The sequence below is a fragment of the Macaca nemestrina genome, chromosome 11, assembly GCF_043159975.1.
Source record: "Macaca nemestrina isolate mMacNem1 chromosome 11, mMacNem.hap1, whole genome shotgun sequence".
Lineage (NCBI taxonomy): Eukaryota > Metazoa > Chordata > Mammalia > Primates > Cercopithecidae > Macaca > Macaca nemestrina.
In genome coordinates this window covers 63,265,915-63,285,065 of record NC_092135.1, presented here as the reverse complement: position 1 = coordinate 63,285,065, position 19,151 = coordinate 63,265,915, and the positions used below count along the sequence as shown (strand labels likewise).

Below are 19,151 nucleotides of genomic sequence, written 5' to 3'. Positions count from 1 at the left end.
TATAAAGCCAGAATTAAAAACCCCTCCAAATAACGTTAACACTGAAGTAACAGTCTGTATGCTGGGAAGGTATTGGAAGGACTCCACAACTCAAGCAATAAAATAATTCTGTCTGCTTCCACCTGGCAGATCAGGTCTCTTCCTCCAATTCTGAAATACTGAATTCACAAATATTATTTTAGAGTATTTAATTCAGAGCTAAGTTAATTAGAAAACAAATAAAAAAGCTTAATGATAACAAGAGAAACAAGAGATTTCCCTACTCTAAAGCCCACATCACTAGACTTCCCTCTTATTTAAAACATAATGGCTTAAGTTAAGGCAAAATACGTGCTCTTTTGGAAAACCCAGGGCTCTAAAATCTCTTAAAGCTAAGAAGACTGGATGTCAAGTTAAACATTCCTCAGAAGATCCTCAAACTTAGCTAAAAGATTAAACTAGCCAATGGCTTCAACGTTTGATACTGCATAATTCATTCTTAGTTTATATGACAGCCTAAAACTAAACATGTGTGAAAATAAAAGTTGATTTTTTCTAACTATTAGGGAGATATTCACCATTAGGCATAATTTCAAAATAATTTTACATTAAAATTCGAATGACCCAATTATATTTTATAAATGCCGACTTCAGCTTCTATAATAGTAGTATACTCTATTAGAAATTGGGCCACTCCACCCTTCTAGCATAACCCAACTATTATAACAATACTTGTTCAAAATTTTGTTAACAAGATTTTAAGATATTATTCAACTTTCAAACAATAATCTAGTTAGTAAAAATTTAAGTTCAACTAATTAAAGTAATTCTTTGCCCCAGGATAGAAGGTTTTATTACTTTTCCCTTGAATCTCATCAGTTATTTTTTGTGAAACCAATAGCTATGTCCCTGTTATTTATACCTTCCTACATTCAAACATTGTCTGAATTTCCCATTAAACATCTACCTCTACCTAATCACTAACAGCAATACTACCGAACTTACAAACAAGAAAAAGCAGAAAATAGCATACTCTTTAGTAATTTTATCAAATAAATACAGAAACACTGTGTGAAATATCTAGTTCTTTTTTTTTTTTTTTTTTTTTTTTTTTTAGGCAGAGTCTCATCCTGTCACCCAGGCTGGAGTGCAATGGCATAATTTCGGCTCACTGCAACTCTGCCTCCTGAGTTCAAGCGATTCTCCTGCCTCAGCCTCCTGAGTAGCTGGGCTTACAGGTGCATGCCACCACATCTGGCTAATTTTTTGAATCTTTAGTAGAGACAGAGTTTCACCATGTTGGCCTCACTGGTCTCGAACACCTGACCTCGTGATCCACCCACCTTTGTTCTTTTTTTTATAATTATATTTTTCCTCATAATTTTAGCTGATTGTTAATTATCAGGACCATGTTGTGCTACCTAAATTTTACCTTTCAGTGCCCAAACTCTCCTATGTCATCATTCTTTCTTTCCCAACATCAGGAGTAGAAACTTTTATCTTCCTTGCCAAACAATTCGTATGAGGAAGGAACAAATCTTTGTTTTTCCTTGTTATTTTTGTTTGTTAGTGCAAGCTTTAATCACTGGAAATCTTGTCTTCATTTTTGCATAAGCAATTAAATATTAAGGTTTTAAATTCCTCTCTTTACCTCCAACTCTGTACTTGTTGAGCTACAGGTTAATAACAAACAAAACAAAAAATATATTCTGTTGCTCATACCTTTCTTGTAAATCAAAGAATACATTAAGGTACCAGGACTTACTGAGTTGGTAAATTCAGAATTTTACATTCTATAATGTATGAAAGATTTTTGTTTCTTTAAATGGCGAACACTGAGCTCAGTAGGGTTAAATATGTTTTTAGTGTGATTCCTAATCAATACCTTCTCTTCAAAAAAATGACTGACTTCGGGAAAGATAAACTGTATATAAATATCAAGCCAAGATCCCAATTAGGTCTTCCTTGAGTAAATATGTCTGTGCAAACTAAATACAATACTATTTTATGAAGCATTTCATAAGAACTAAGAACATAACAAGATGAGAATTGTAACTACCCTCTCATCAGGTATTTTTCCAGTACATACAAAAACCACTGTTGTGGCCAAATTATAAGGAAGAAAGTGGAGAAATGGAGGCATTTTCAGAAATGTAAAATTATTTTTAAATACTGAAAAATTCATATCAAGAATACTATCAAGAATTCAAAATGTGAGTATTTGAAATATGAGTCAGCATATTGTTTCTCTAGCTCTATTTTAATCTATCACTAATTTATTTATTACCAATTTTGCCATGGAAAATGTATTGCTAGACAGATATTTTCTATTTTCTTAACAGGAAGGAAACATACAATTTAAAAATACCTGATAATTTTAAACAACCGAAATATATAACACCAAAATATCTCCTTATTTAAACATTTTTACCTCTTTGCTTTCCTCCATATCTGACTCGCTGCTGAATTCTTCAGTATTTAAATTTTCAAAATCAGATTCTCCAACAGCAATTGGTACCGTCACAGTGAGACTAGGGTTGTTTATAAATGACATGTAATCACTTTCATCCACGACATATTTTTCTACACTGCTGCCTATGCCACTAGTAGTTCCATTTCCGTCTTTGAGATAATTGAGGTCTTTGCCTATTTCTATGGTGGTATGGTTGGAAATACAGCTGTCTTTTTTATTATTTAGATCTTCAAGAGGTTTAATTTCATCTAAAGCTTTCTGTTTCCTAACAAAGGCTTTCTGAATAAATTCACGTATTTTTCTTTTAACAAAATCGATTCCTTTCTGCATCCTTCCCACAGCAATCTGGAGATTATTCATTTCGTTATCATCATCAGTGGCAGCCAGATTGTCAGAACTGAAGGAACTCAAAAGCAAGGCCAAGAAGAGGTTCAGAACCTGAAACACAGTAGGAAAACAGGTGATGAAAACATTCTTTTGCTTCAATTGCTTTCAACAATTAGTTTTCTAAAATTGTTCTTGACACTTTATTCTAATACGTATTTCTGCTAATTCATGATAAAAATTCAGCAAAAAAGTGAATGAAATAAAAAATACTTGGTCAACATAAAATAATACTATTATCACTATTTGCTTTTTAAGTCATTGCAGAAAATAATGAAATCATTGCTAAATGAAACATTTATATTAAGCTCGGTTCCAAAAGATAAATATAGACAATTGTATAGTGAAAAAAAAAACCCTTTTATTTGGGATGCTGATACATTTTGGACATTTGTCCCCTCCCAAATCTCATGTGGAAGTGTAATCCCCAGCACTAGACGTGGGACCTGGTGGGAGGTGTTTGGATCACAGGGGCAGATCCCTCATGCCTTGGTGCTGTGCGCATGTCAGTGAGTTCTCATGAGATGTTGTTATTTAAACGTTTGTAGTGCCTCCTCCCCACGCTCTCTCTTGCTTGTTCCTGCTTTCATCATGTGAAATGCCTGCTCCAATTTGCCTTCTGACATGATTGAAAACTCTGTGAGACTTCACCAGAAGCCAAGCAGGGGCCAGTAACATGCTCCCTGCAGAACCATGAGCTAATTAAATCTTTTTTCTTTATAAATTACCCAGTCTCAGGTATTTATCTGTAGCAATGCAAGAATGGCCTAATACAGACGTTATTTTGACTATGTAATTTGGATTTCCTGAAACACTGATAATTTATTCCTAAAATCAACAATTATCCCAATATATTTAAATATGATTTTATTTTTGTGCCTTTGTACCATTTTCTGTACCTAGATAACTGGACAAATCAGACAAAAATGTATTTATTGCTGGATGAAAAGTCCCAATTTTTATTAAGACAATTATGGCTACTATAATTATACAATAGTAGGAACTACTATAAAATGGTTATTATACAATAATTATGATGTTATTGTTGAATTAAAGATTGTGGAGTTGAAGTATTGCCATGAATAAGGACAATAATCAGTTTGCAAATTGGGTCTTTAAAAATAGGCTTCACCAGTATGAATGAGTGAAAAGATTCGTGACATTAAACCCACTACTGTGGAAAAAAAAAAAAAAACAAGAGAACTTACGAAGAAATCAGACTTTCTCAGGGATACAAGACTGAGTCATAGAATATTTTTTCTGGATTTTATTGATAATATCAATGAATCCCTGATATTTAAGCATACAGAACATACAGAACAAAAGAAGGATATAGCAGTAAAGGGGGGCAAATGCACAAAGTAAATACAAGTTGCATATCCCTTATTTGAAATGCTCGGGACCAGAAGTGTTTTGGATTTTAAATTTTAAAATATTTGCGTGTACATAATGACATATCTTGAGAATGAGACACATGTGTAAACATAAAATTCATTTAAGTTTTGTACACATCTTATGCACATAGCCTGAAGGTAATTTTATATAATATTTTTAATAATTTTGTTCAGGAAACAACATTTTGACTGTGGTTTAACTGCGATTCATCACAAGAGGCCAGGTGTAGAATTTTCCTCTTGTAATATCATGTTGGTGCTCAAAAGCTTTGAACTTTGGAGCATTTTGGATTTCAAATTTTCCGATTAGGGATGCTCAACCTGTAGTATAAAAGTAGAATCTTACGAAACTTTTTAAGTAAAACTTCAATAAAAAGGATTCTACACTCTTGCTATATTCTCATTTTTCTATCAACTGTTTTTTTTAAAAGCAGCCAATCTGCACATGGTGACACAGTGTTGAAACTGTGTTTATTAATACCCACTAGACACTAACTTTCATCACATGTTTATCTTAGTTCTACAGATTACTTGACATAGAGGAGCACATATTTTAGAATTCGAGTGCTATGTAAGAATCTATTTTCTGTTACCTACTAAGTAGCATAACCAATCTCAATCTCAGTATCCTCATCTATAAAATAAATGTAATCTTTTTTCTAGTGCCCAGCTTACAAGGTTGTTGTAAGGATTCAATGATAGAATTCATGTGGCATTCAGCGCAGTTCCTGGCACATAGTGAACCTTTGAGAAAGTTTAGCTGTTATCACTGTTACTATTATCCAACTTATCCTCCACAGCACTATCTTTCTATTTACTTTATTTTCCTAGAATGTTTGTGTGAGTCAAGTTAATCTCTTTTTCTAGACTTCCTTTGTTACTGAAGGGTATGTGCATAACAACTGGCACAGGTGTTTGGTGTGATCCATGACAATTTAAGAAAACAGAGTTCAGCAAACTCACTCGGGGACGGAAATCCTGAATCCTGTTTCACAAATGTGCTAGCTCACTAAATGAAATCAACTCTTTCATGTGTCTCAAATTAGCCTCTTGGAATGGAAATGTTACCAAAATTACCATTTTGAATTCAAAACTGAAATCTATTACATATTTTAATTGTTTCTCCATCCTGATTCCCAACTCGTGAGAGGAAGCCAAAACCTTCACACCCCTCCTGTGTGCTATTATCTCACCTTCTCTTAGGGACAGAGGTTTTATTTTCTACTTCTAGAACTATCAGTTTTCAGAAAGTCACATTCTCTTTCTGCAGCACCTATCTTCAACCTTTGAAGGGTCTCTCGCCATCATGTCTGGAAACTAAGAATGGTTCATAAAAATCCTGGTCTGGGAACCAGTAGTTAGTGGTCCCAGCTCTGTCTTGTCTGTAGACTAGACTGGCAGTCACATGTACTGTGACTACCACTTCTATCTGGGTGGAGCCCCATCTGATAGTTCACGTGTGTTAAGATGAAGGTATGCCAGCTTGCCTTTGGGATACCTTTCCCCTTTTTCCAGTGAGAATAGGAAGGAAGAATTGTAGTAAGGAGTGAATACATCAAGTTGATTCAGTCTTAAGCAAATGTTATATAAGCATATTTCCTTAATGGTGGTAAACATGATAGATATTACTACCTCAGCTACTCCAGAAACATATCTAGGTTATCACAAGATGAAGAAATTGTTTTAACTGACAGTCAAAAAGAAAATTTTTCTCTCTTAAAAGAACAAAAATTAAATTTACACCAGTAGATGGAAATGATTCTTTTATAAATGATATCTTTTTATGCACATATCACAATCTAAATTAATACTGATTTCATCCATAAGTATAGATACTTGATATTTCCTGAAATTCTCTTTTCAACTTGAATTCTCTGTACAATTATACATTAGAGAGGTATGTTAATTTCAGTAAACTAATAGACGACATGTGGTAGGCTGAGTTTTATCCTCTTTTAAAACTACTCTGCATTCTCCTGCTATATACATTTCCAAAAAAATATCACTGGTTCATTGTCACTTTCTTGATAAAAAACCATCTGTAGCTTTGAATTGCCTAAAGGAAAATACATTTTATTATGCACAGTCAGCCTTTTCATAAATTAAATTCTACCCAATCTGGTCCCAAACTTTCTTTCTGAATTCCCCATTGCTGTCTGATCAATTATTGTTGTCATAAAGGATTATTTTCTCTGCCTTTTCTTTTCTTCTTCCAACATATACCAAATATACCTACAGAGAAAATGAAATCAAATCTATAACATAATTATATTATCTTTTCTTTGTTTCTGTTCTATGTAACCCTATGACACTTTCTGTTCTATGTGATCTTACACTTTTCTGAAAGCGAACATTTTAAAGTTGCTTGGGGATTATAGTAGCTTGAGCTCTTCTTAGTGACTAGCTTCTAATGAATACAATATTGGAGAAGTGGTGAAGGGTGACTTTCAAGAGTAGAATATAAAGAGGATTTTCTCCTTGCCTTCTCTCTTACATCACCTTCCCTGGAAGAAGCCACCTGCCATATCATAAGCATACTCAACAATCATATGGGAAAGGTCCTGTAGAGAAAAAATCAGACCTTCAACTAATCGCCAAAAAGGAACTGAAACCTCCTTCCAATAACCATGAGATTGAGCCGCCTTAGAAGCTAATCCTCCAGCCCCAGTCAAGAAAACTGTAACCTCAGCTAACATCTTGACAGCAACTTTGTGATTGACCCTGAACCAGAACCACTCAGCTAACTTATTCCCAAAATCCTGACCCACAGAAACGGTGAAATAATCAGTGTTTATTGTTTTAAGTCACTGTTTATAATTCTAGATTGTACACTGTTCATGTTTCTTGTTACTTTGAAAGTAGATCAGAATCATCAAAAGTAATGCTGCAGAGGCTGAAATCTGGTAATGAATAAAAATAAAATAATACTTTGCCTTTTTCCCTTGCCCTTTCTCTATCTTTGGGGACTTGAGGTTACTTTTATATGAAAGGAAATCATGTCTAAAGAGTATATGCTTTTTTTCTTTTTCTTTTTTTTTTTTTTTTTTTTTTTTGCAACAAAGTCTCGCTCTTTCACCCAGGTTGGAATACGGTGGCACAATCTCGGCTCACTGCAAACTCTGCCTCTCAGGCTCAAGTAATTCTCGTGCCTCAGCTTCCCAAGTAGCTGGGATTACAGGTGTGCATCATCACACCTGGCTAATTTTTGTATTTCTAGTAGAGACGGGGTTTTGCCATGTTGGTCAGGCTGGTCTCGAACTCCTGTCCTCAAGTGAACTGCCCACTTCAGTCTCCCAAAGTGCTGGGATTACAGGCATGAGCCACTGAGCCTGGCAACAGTATATACATTAAATTACTTGTTGTAGTAGTCATTTTTCTATTCCATTAGTTTGGGTTCTAATTAAGCAATTCAGTGTAATTACTTCATATTTAAAGCATAAGAGCCTGATACTTTTCAGAGTCTCCTGTCCTCTGTCCGCAGTCACCAGGTACCTTGTTTCCTTGTTTGGGATGATCTTTCTTCCTACCAAGCTAAATTTTACATCTCAGTTAAATATATTTTAGGTCCAAACTCTTTGACAAAGACTTCCCTGATCAACCTTCCTATTGTAAAGCAAGGTTCCCATTTTGTAAACTTGGCATATAGCACTTTGTTTTCATATTTTTTAACACATATTAGTTACTTCCTATTTTTAATTCTATTTGAGTACATGCTATATCACTTTGTTATATTTATCTTCCCATGCCTTCTCATCTTCTCCATGCCTTCACGATTCAGGACACTGGTGTTGGGCATGGTTAATTTTTTTAAAATTATTATTATACTTTAAGTTCTGGGATACATGTGCAGAACATGCGGATTTGTTACATACGTACACACTTGCCATGGTGGTTTGCTGCACCCATCAACCTGTAATTTCCATTAGGTATTTCTCCTAATGCTCTCCCTCCCCTAGCCCCCCAACCCCCGACAGGTCTCAGTGTGTGATGTTCTCCTCCCTGTGTCCAGGTTATGAGTTGAACCTCTTATGAGTGAGAGTTCAACCACTTATGAGTGAGAACGTATGGTGTTTGGTTCTGTTCCTGTGTTAGTTTGCTGAGAATGATGGTTTTCAGCTTTATCCATGTCCCTGCAAAGGACATGAACTCATTCTTCTTTATGGCTGCATAGTATTTCATGGTGTGTATGTGTCACATTTTGTTTATCCAGTCTATCATTGATGGGCATTTGGGTTGGTTCCAAATCTTTGCTATCATGAATAGTGCTGCAATAAGCATACATGTGCATGCATCTTTATAGTAGAATGATTTATAATCCTTAGGGTGTATACCCAGTAATGAGATTCCTGGATCAAATGATATTTCTGGTTCTAGATCCTTGAGGAATTGCCACACTGTCTTCCACAATGGTTGAACTAATTTACACTCCCACCAACACTGTTAAAGTGTTCCTATTTCTCCACAATCTCCCCAGCATCTGTTGTTTCTTGACTTTTTAATGATCACCATTCTAACTGGCATGAGATGGTATCTCATTGTGGTTTTGATTTGCATTTCTCTAATGATCAGTGATGATGAGCTTTTTTTCGTATTTTTTTTGCCACATAAATGTCTTCTTCTGAGAAGTGTCTGTTCATATCCATTGCCGACTTTTTGATGGGGTTGTTTTTTTCTTGTAAACTTAAGTTCCTTGTAGATTCTGGATATCAGATGAATAGATTGCAAAAATTTTCTCCCATTCTGTAGGTTGCCTGTTCAGTCTGTTGATAGTTTCTTTTGCTATGCAGAAGCTCTTTAGTTTAATTAGATCCCATTTGTCAATTTTGGCTTTTGTTGCTATTGCTTTTGGTGTTTTAGTCATGAAGTCTTTGCCCATGCTTATGTCCTGAATGGTATTGCCTAGGTTTTCTTCTAGGTCTAACATTTAAGTCTTTAATCCATCTTGAGCTAATTTTTGTAACGCATGAAGACAAGATAAAAGAAAAAAGAATGAAAAGGAACAAAGTCTCCAAGAAATAAGGGACTATGTGAAAAGACCAAACCTAAGCTTGATTGGTGTACCTGAAAGTGATGGGGAGAATGGAACCAAGTTGGAATACACTCTCCAGGATATTATCCAGGAGAACTTCCCCAACCTAGCAAGACAGGCCAACATTCAAATTCAGGAAATACAGAGAACACCACAAAGATAATCCTTAAGAAAAGCAACCCCAAGACATGTAATTGTCAGATTCATCAAGGTTGAAATGAAGGAAAAAATGTTAAGGGCAGCCAGAGAGAAAAGTCAGGTTACCCACAAAGGGAAGCCCACCAGACTAGCAGTGGATCTAGGCAGAAACTCTACAAGCCAGAAGAGAGTTGGGGCCAATATTAAACATTCTTAAAGAAAATAATTTTCAACCCAGAATTTCACATCCAGCCAAACTAAGCTTCATAAATAAAGGAGAAATAAAATCATTTACAGACAAGCAAATGCTGAGAGAGTTTGCCACCACCAGGCCTGCCTTATAAGAGCTCTTGAAGGAAGCACTAACCATGGAAAGGAAAAACCAGGACTGGCCACTGCAAAAACATACCAAATTGTTAAGATCATCAACACTATAAAGAAACCACAGCAACTAATGAGCAAAATAACCAGCTAGCATCATAATGACCGGGTCAAATTCACACATTACAATATTAACCTTAAGTGTAAATGGGCTAAATGCCCCAATTAAAAGACACAGACTGGCAAATTGGATAAAGAGTCAAAACCCATAGATGTGCTTTAACCCATCTCACATGCAAAGACACACATAGGCGCAAAATAAAGGGATGGAGGAATATTTACCAAGCAAATGGAAAGTAAAAAAAAAAAAAAGCAGGGTTTGCAATCCTAATCTTTGATAAAACAGAGTTTAAACCAACAAAGATTAAAAAAAGACAAAGACATTACATAATGGTAAAGGGATCAATGCAACAGGAAGAGCTAACTATCCTAAATATATATGGTGTTGGGCATGGTTAATTTTATGCAGAAATGACAAGTAATGTTTTTGAGTCAATGTTACTTGCTCATACTATAGTTTCTAGGCACCAAAAACCCCATGAGCTTTTAATAAACTGAGATTGTTACTAATTTTTAAATTTGTAGAAAACCAAATCTGAAACATTTTCACGTGTTATTGCTAGTACTTATAAATAAAATGAGTGTTCTAAGTAACACTTCCATGCTTTAGTACAGGAACTGAAAGATAAATAACAGAAATGTTTCTCTCCATGTAGCAAGAAGGATAATGAGAGAAAGAACAACTGGTTCAAAAGGTAGTTTAAGGGTTTGTGTGGATTACAATGGTCTAAACTATACATGGCTCTCATGAGTAATAGACAATAGGAAATGGCCTTGATTTAAAAAATACAAAATATTCTTCAGTTGAACACACTTTTTTATGGTTACATTATCTTTTAATGAAAATGAGGAAAATGTTTTTGCTACATACCACTAGATTTCCAATCACCATGACCATCATGAAGACAGTAAGGCACATGGTTTGGCCAGCGACCTCCATACAGTCCCACATGGTCTCTATCCACTCTCCACACAGCACTCGGAACACGATCAGGAAGGAGTGGAAGAAGTCATGCATGTGCCAGCGTGGGAGTTCACAGTCATTGGAAATCTTGCAGACACATTCTTTGTAGCTCTTACCAAAGAGCTGCATGCCGACCACAGCAAAAATGAAGACGATGATGGCCAACACCAAGGTGAGGTTTCCTAGAGCCCCCACAGAATTGCCAATGATCTTTATTAGCATATTTAGAGTTGGCCAAGACTTTGCCAACTTGAAAACTCGGAGCTGGAAATAAAAGCAAGAACAGCATTAATGCCCTGCATTTCTAAAAATATCTGTAATTTTATTAACAGGGCAAATGTACAGGTAACTGTCTCAATTATAGAGTAATGAATTATTTATTTGTCAAATGATTACTAACAACTATAGCAGTGACTTGCTATCATAGAGGGTTCTCTTTTTCATTTTGAAATGGTCCACACTGTAAATGAAATAATTAAATTATATATATTTTTAAATTGGCAGTTTAACAAGATACACCAAATTTTCAAGTATCCTACATAAGCATATGTAAAATACACCTTTGTTTCTCCTTAAGGAATTAAGATATTTAAGATTGATGGTGGTTAATTAGCAGAGATCCAGTTTCAGAGAAGTAGAAACTCTCATTATTTTTTGTTTGTTTGTTTGTTTTGTTTTGTTTTTTTGAGACGGAGTCTCGTTCTGTCGCCCAGTCTGGAGGGCAGTGGCCGGATCTCAGCTCATTGCAAGCTCCGCCCCCTGGGTTTACGCCATTCTCCTGCCTCAGCCTCCCGAGTAGCTGGGACTACAGGCGCCCACCACCTTGCCTGGCTAGCTTTTTGTATTTTTTTTAGTAGAGACGGGGTTTCACCTTGTTAGCCAGGATGGTCTCGATCTCCTGACCTCGTGATCCACCCGTCTCGGCCTCCCAAAGTGCTGGGATTACAGGCTTGAGCCACCGCGCCCGGCCAGAAACTCTCATTATTTTTAAAAGGCCAAAGCAGATATAGTTTTCAGTGTACTTTAAATATCATGCTGAAATGCACAAGTGAAAATAATATCAACACTTAAGTTACACAAAGTAGAAGCAGAAATCAGCTAATTTCTTTGTCTTTTGATTGGTTTAATCTAGCTATATTTTTAGCTTGCTGTAACTTTAGGCTATATTTTAAACATGTATTATATTCAAATACAAAAGTATTTAAACTTAAGTAAAAAGCTAAGCTTCTTTTTAATCTTTTTGTATTCAAAGGCTTAATTCAGTGTAGTGTGTAAATGTCTTTCTCATTGTGTTTGACATATTGGTTGTATTAGCTTTAGAGTTCACTAAAGTACCATTTATGGTTAAACAGTAGCAGCATTTTATTTCTGATGCTTCAGTAAATGTCAGGATGAGAATAGTGCATTATTTAATGGCATCAGAGTGACCCAAAGGAGTAAATACATGCACCAAAGTATTTAATTTATTCCAGAGAATAATTTATGCAAAAGAGCCTGGCACACTAAGTAAGATTCTAATGATACTATGCTTCCTATTTCCCTTAACTGCGTCACATTTTCATGAAAGTTTACTAAATCTTTTTTTAAGTTCTTACCCATATTACTTGTTTTATCATTTTAAATTTTTGTTCTGTTTTTTGCATCCTTCTAGTTTCAAATTAGATTCATAACTACCTTTGAGGATTAGGGAAGGAAATATAGTTCTAAGGATTACAATTTAAATTTGAACGTTGAAAGCAGCAAGGGAAATTGTAAACAGATTTCATGAAAAAGGCTTCAGCCTAATCACTATTAAGGTAAATCATCAATAGGAACATGTCCTTAGTAATCATGTACAGCCTGTGTTATTTGAAAATAAATCACAAAAGTTAGAGCCCACTGAAAGTAATAGTATAATAAAACATATCAAACTTTCACTGGAAATATGTCACGTGATATTTTATCTCTGAATTTTAAAATCTAATAGTTTTTACAAAAGATCAAAGAAAGATACTTTCTTTAAAATTAACAAAATATAGTACAGTTAACTCTCTCAAAGAGTAGATTTGGTGATTTTCTGATGTGGCAGCAGTCATATGGGGAGCTCTGTTTGCTTATCCTTCTCTTTTGTACACTGTCCCCTGTCTTAACTCTTTCCTCTACAGGGACAAGGTGAGCAATGAACAATTCCATAATTCCTTTGTCTCTGGCAGAAAGGGGAGCTCATCCTAGGTCCCAAGGAAGCTTTGTACACAGTTACGCAAACCTCAGATAACTGAGACTTGACTATGGTGTTGTTTAATTGTGATTTGAGTTTATCTGTGACTCCCTTTTTCCTCCTCTCTATTAGTCTTCCATTCAATAACTAAGAAGAGAAGTGTAGACTATTCATTTAAGTGAACTTTATTAAACCTATGATGAAGAAACAACTACTATCTGGTGGTATGGCAATCCAATTTGTTTTAGAAGTGTATTCAAATAATATTATAATGATGGGAAATCTTGCCATTATTACTAGATGAGAATGAAGACTAATTAGTTACAAAGTACATTTTATGAACACTCCCAGTTAATTTACCAGCCGGAATGATCGGAGAACAGACAATCCTTCCACATTTGCCAGACCAAGTTCCATTAAACTAAGGCTCACAATAAAACCATCAAAAATATTCCAGCCTTCTTGGAAGTAATAATATGGATCCATGGCAATTATCTTCAGAAACATTTCTGCTGTGAAGATCCCCGTGAAGACCTAAATGAGAAGTGTAGTTCATTATATGAGCAAATACTCTTGAAACACAAATAATTATTGAGCAACTTAATTTACTCCCCACAAATATAAATTAAAATCTGATTTTTAAAAATTGGTTTAGGTCCAACAACTTGGTATCCACAAATGCTTTGCACTCAAATCAATAATTGTGGCCGGGCGCGGTGGCTCAAGCCTGTAATCCCAGCACTTTGGGAGGCCGAGACGGGCGGATCACGACGTCAGGAGTTCGAGACCATCCTGGCTAACACGGTGAAACCCCGTCTCTACTAAAAAATACAAAAAACTAGCCGGGCGAGGTGGTGGGCGCCTGTAGTCCCAGCTACTCAGGAGGCTGAGGCAGGAGAATGGCGTAAAAACCCGGGAGGCGGAGCTTGCAATGAGCTGAGATCCGGCCACTGCACTCCAGCCTGGGCGACACAGCAAGACTCCGTCTCAAAACAAAACAAAACAAAAAAAAACAAACAAAAAAAACAATAATTGTTCACCATATATAATGTTTATCAAATGATAAAGAGTACATAGATTAAGTCAATAAAATTAATATTATTTTCATATGAAAGGTGCAACTTGCTCATTGTGATCAATTGTTTGTCTCTGTCTCTGATCTTTCTAGCTCTCCAAAAACTTACCAAATGATTACCTGACAGTGCAGGCTTCCATCACCAAGCCCAGTGGATTGGTCCCCTCCCCTGGCCCTGCAGGTGAGACTGGTGCTAAGGAGATGTCATGTAAGCTGTAATAAACATGCTCATGGCTAGCTCTACAGATAGTAAGAACTCTTACAAAAAATGTCCTTTTGCTGGCCAAAGGGAAGCAGTATTTTCCTTTCTGCATTTCTATTATCTACAACTATTTCAAACTCTCTCTTCTGCACATAACCTCAGCCATTTTTCCTTATGCCTTCCCATCTGAGAAGCATAGTCTCAGTACTTCAGCTTCTTAGAAGTGATGAAAATCAGCCAGCCTGAACTTTATGTTTCCCTTTATCTACCAGACTATTTACAACCATAACTGTGCTTTGCCTTTCTCTTCTTGTTAAAATGAAAGAAGTGCCCCTGTTTTGAGCTAATCTCTCAAATTGTGTTATGTGTTTTCCTTTGGACTTTGCAAGGAATTCATTCTCAGTTAACCAACTTTTCTACTACTAGCTACTTCCTGTTTTTTTTGTTTTGTTTTGTTTTTTGAGTTTTGGGTTTTTTTATTTTTTATTTTTATTTTTTTATAGAAAGTAACAGACACCGAGTCCTTCTCTTCCTTAAAAATATCACCACTGTCATCAGAGAATCTCTCCTTGCACTCTATTTCCCCTTCCATCTGCCACCATCTATCCTTTCCTTATGGCCAGATTTCTTTCAAAGATTGCATACTTGTCTGCACTTGCTAGTTCCACTTCTTTAACTTACTCCACGATCCACCAAATGGCTTTAACAAACTTCACCAACAAGACTGACATCACTAATAAATCCAAATGAAAAATTTTAAACAATTATCTTGCTCGCTTGCCCTTTTAGAAGTTTTGGGCATTGTTTTTGGTTCCTTCTTCACTGAAATATTTTCTGTCCTTGGCTCCTGTGATCCACACCTCCCTGGATGCTACTCACCTGATTTTCTTCCTCTAACAAATCATTCGATACTGGATTTATTCAGAATTCTCTCTGTCTAGACCCCACTTACTTTAATTTTCCTTTTATAACAAGTTACATTTTTATAATAGTTTACATTTCAAAATCTATTTTTCTGTTCAAGCATACCTCCTAATCTCTAGAAACACATACCCACCTGCCTATTCAATACCTACATTCGAAAGACTGTCTTCCAGGCATCTCAAATTCAACAGGTCAAAAATTCACCTTACTGCTTTGTCTCCACGGTTTTGCTTCTCTTCTGATATTTGCTAACTCAGTAAATGGAATCTCTCTTTACCTAGGTGGCCACCTCAGAGACCTGACAGTCTTAGTGACTTTTCCAAACATCTCTTGAATACTTCAAATTGAAACTCACCCATGTGTATATTACTAGACTTTTTTCTTTTTCACTGAGTAGGGCTCCATCGTTTGAAATTTCATGGACATTTAAGTAATGTATAACACTTTTTGTCTCTTTCCCAAGAAATTTTTGCCTACCCCAAGGTCTCAAAGATGTTCTCCCGTGTTTTATTTCAGATGTTTTATTGTTTTAGCTTTTTTATTTTTATTTATTATTATTATTATTCTTTAAGTTCTAGGGTATGTGTGCACAACGTGCAGGTTTGCTACATATGTATACATGTGCCATGTTGGTGTGCTGCACCCATTAACTCGTCATTTATAGTAGGTATATCACCTAATGCTATCCATCCCCCCTCCCCCCACCCCATGACAGGCCCCAGTGTGTGATGTTCCCCACCCTGTGTCCGAGTGTTCTCATTGTTCAATTCCCACCTATGAGTGAGAACATGCAGTGTTTAGTTTTCTGTCCTTCTGATAGTTTGCTTAGAATGATAGTTTCCAGCTTCATACGTGTCCCTACAAAAGACATGAACTCATCCTTTTTTATAGTTGCATAGTATTCCATGGTGTATATGTGCCACGTTTTCTTTTTTTTTTTTTTTTTTTTTTTTTTTTTGAGACTGAGTCTTGCTCTGTCACCCAGGCTGGAGTGCAGTGGCCAGATCTCAGCTCACTGCAAGCTCCTCCTCTCGGGTTCATGCCATTCTCCTGCCTCAGCCTCCCGAGTAGCTGGGACTACAGGCGCCTGCCACCTCGCCCGGCTAGTTTTTTGTATTTTTTAGTAGAGACGGGGTTTCACCGTGTTAGCCAGGATGGTCTCGATCTCCTGACCTTGTGATCTGCCTGTCTCGACCTCCCAAAGTGCTGGGATTACAGACTTGAGCCACCGCGCCCGGCCATGTGCCACATTTTCTTAATCCAGTCTGTCATTGATGGACATTTGGTTCCAAGTCTTTGCTATTGTGAATGGTGCTGCAATAAACATACATGTGCATGTGTCTTTATACCAGCATGATTTTTAATCCTTTGCGTAATATGCCCAGTAATGGGATGGCTGGGTCAAATGGTATTTCTAGTTCTAGATCCTTGAGGAATTGCCACACTGTCTCCCACAATGGTTGAACTAGTTTACATTCCCACCAACAGTGTAAAAGCGTTCCTATTTCTCCACATACTCTCCAGCACCTGTTGTTTCCTGACTTTTAAATGATTGCCATTCTAACTGGTGTGAAATGCTATCTCATTGTGGTTTTGATTTGCATTTCTCTGATGACCAGTGATGATGAGCATTTTTTCGTGTCTGTTGGCTGCATAAATGTCTTCTTTTGAGAACTGTCTGTTCATATCCTTTGCCCACTTTTTGATGGGGTTTGATTTTTTCTTGTAAATTTCTTTAAGTTCTTTGTAGGTTCTGCATATTAGCTCTTTGTCAGATGGGTAGATTGCAAAACTTTTCTCCCATTCTGTAGGTTGCCTGTTCACTCTGATGGTAGTTTCTTTTGCTGTGCAGAAGCTCTTTAGTTTAATTAGATCCCATTTGTCAATTTTGGCTTTTGTTGCCATTGCTTTTGGTGTTTCAATTATGAAGTCCTTGCCCACACCTATTTCCTAAATGGTATTGCCTAGGTTTCCTTCCAGGGTTTTTATGGTTTTAGGTCTAACATTTAAGTCTCTAATCCATCTTGAATTACTTTTTGTATAAGGTGTAAGGAAAGGATCCAGATTCAGCTTTCTACTTATGGTCAGCCAGTTTTCCCATCACCATTTATTAAATAGGGAATCCTTTCCCCATTTCTTGTTTGTCAAAGATCAGATGGTTGTAGATGTGTGGTATTATTTCCAAGGATTCTATTCTGTTCCATTGGTCTATATCTCTGTTTTGGTACCAGTACCATGCTGTTTTAGTTACTGTAGCCTTGTAGTATAGTTTGAAGTCAGGTAGCATGATGCCTCCAGCTTTGTTCTTTTGGCTTAGGATTGTCTTGGCAATGTGGGCTCTTTTTTGGTTCCATATGAACTTTAAAGTAGTTTTTTCCAATTCTGTGAGGAAAGTCATTGGTAGCTTGATGGTAATGGCATTGAATCTATAAATTACCTTGGGCAGTATGACCATTTTCACAATATTGATTCTTCCTATCCATGAGCATGGAATGTTCTTCCATTTGTTTGTGTCCTCTTTTATTTTGCTTAGCAGTGGTTTGTAGTTCTCCTTGAAGAGGTCCTTCACATCCCTTGTAAATTGGATTCCTAGGTATTTTATTCTCTTTGAAGCAATTGTGAATGGGAGTTCACTCATGATTTGGCTCTCTGTTTGTCTGTTATTGGTGTATAGGAATACTTGTGATTTTTGCACATTGATTTTGTATCCTGAGACTTGGTTGAAGTTCCTTATCAGCTTAAGGAGATTTTGGGCTGAGACGATGGGATTTTCTAAATATACAATCTTGTCATCTGCAAACAGGGACAATTTGACTTCCTCTTTTCCTAATTGAATACCCTTTATTTCTTTCTCCTGCCTGACTGCTCTGGCCAGAATTTCCAACACTATGTTGAATAGGAGTGGTGAGAGAGGACATCCCTGTTTTGTGCCAGTTTTCAAAGGGAATGCTTCCAGTTTTTGCCCATTCGGTATGATATTGGCTGTGGATTTGTCATAAATAGTTCTTGTTTTGAGATAAGTCCCATCAATCCCTACTTTATTGAGAATTTTTTGCATGAAGGGCTGTTGAATTTTATTGAAGGCCTTTTCTGCATCTATTGAGATAATCATGTAGTTTTTGTCTTTGATTCTGTTTATATGCTGGATTACGTTTATTGATTTGCGTATGTTGAACCAGCTTTGCATCCCAGGGATGAACTTGATCGTGGTGAATAAGCTTTTTGATATGCTGCTGGATTCGGTTTGCCAGTATTTTACTGAGGATTTTTGCATCAATGTTCATCAGGGATATTGGTCTAAAATTCTCTTTTTTTGTTGTGTCTCTGCCAGGCTTTGGTATCAGGATGATGTTGGCCTCATTAAACGAATTAGGGAGGATTCCCTCTTTTTTATTGATTGGAATAGTTTCAGAAGCAGCGGTATCAGCTGCTCTTTGTACTTCTGGTAGAATTCAGCTGTGAATCCGTCTGGTCCTGGACTTTTTTTGGTTGGTAGGCTATTAATTATTGCCTCAATTTCAGAGCCTGTTATTGATCTATTCAGGGATTCAACTTCTTCCTGGTTTAGTCTTGGGAAGGTGTATGTGTCTAGCAGTTTATCCATTTCTTCTCGATTTTCTAGTTTATTTGCATAGAGGTGTTTATAGTATTCTCTGATGGTAGTTTGCATTTCTGTGAGATCAGAGGTGATATCCCCTTTATCATTTTTTGTTGTGCCTATTTGATTCTTCTCTCTTTTCTTTATTAATCTTCCTAGTGGTCTATCAATTTTGTTGATGTTTTCAAAAAACTAGCTCCTGGATTCATTGATTTTTTGAAGGGTTTTTTATGTCTCTATGTCCTTCAGTTCTGCTCTGATCTTAGTTATTTCTTGCCTCCTGCTTGCTTTTGAATGTATGTTTGCTCTTGCTTCTCTAGTTCTTTTAATTGTGATGTTATGGTGTCAATTTT

General features: G+C 36.3%; 1 protein-coding gene across 4 annotated transcripts in view; it reads right to left on the bottom strand.

Moving 5' to 3' along the window:
- The window catches only part of LOC105483315 (sodium voltage-gated channel alpha subunit 2), a 163,579-nt gene that overhangs the window by 36,894 nt on the left and 107,534 nt on the right, over nt 1–19,151 (bottom strand). For all 4 annotated transcript variants that reach the window (XM_071072873.1, XM_071072871.1, XM_071072874.1 and 1 more), the window contains exons 15-17: nt 13,360–13,533; nt 10,710–11,066; nt 2,411–2,890 (exon numbers count right to left, since the gene is read on the bottom strand). In XM_071072873.1, the coding sequence (XP_070928974.1) occupies nt 2,411–2,890; nt 10,710–11,066; nt 13,360–13,533 (1,011 nt within the window). The remainder of the gene's footprint in view (nt 1–2,410; nt 2,891–10,709; nt 11,067–13,359; nt 13,534–19,151) is intronic.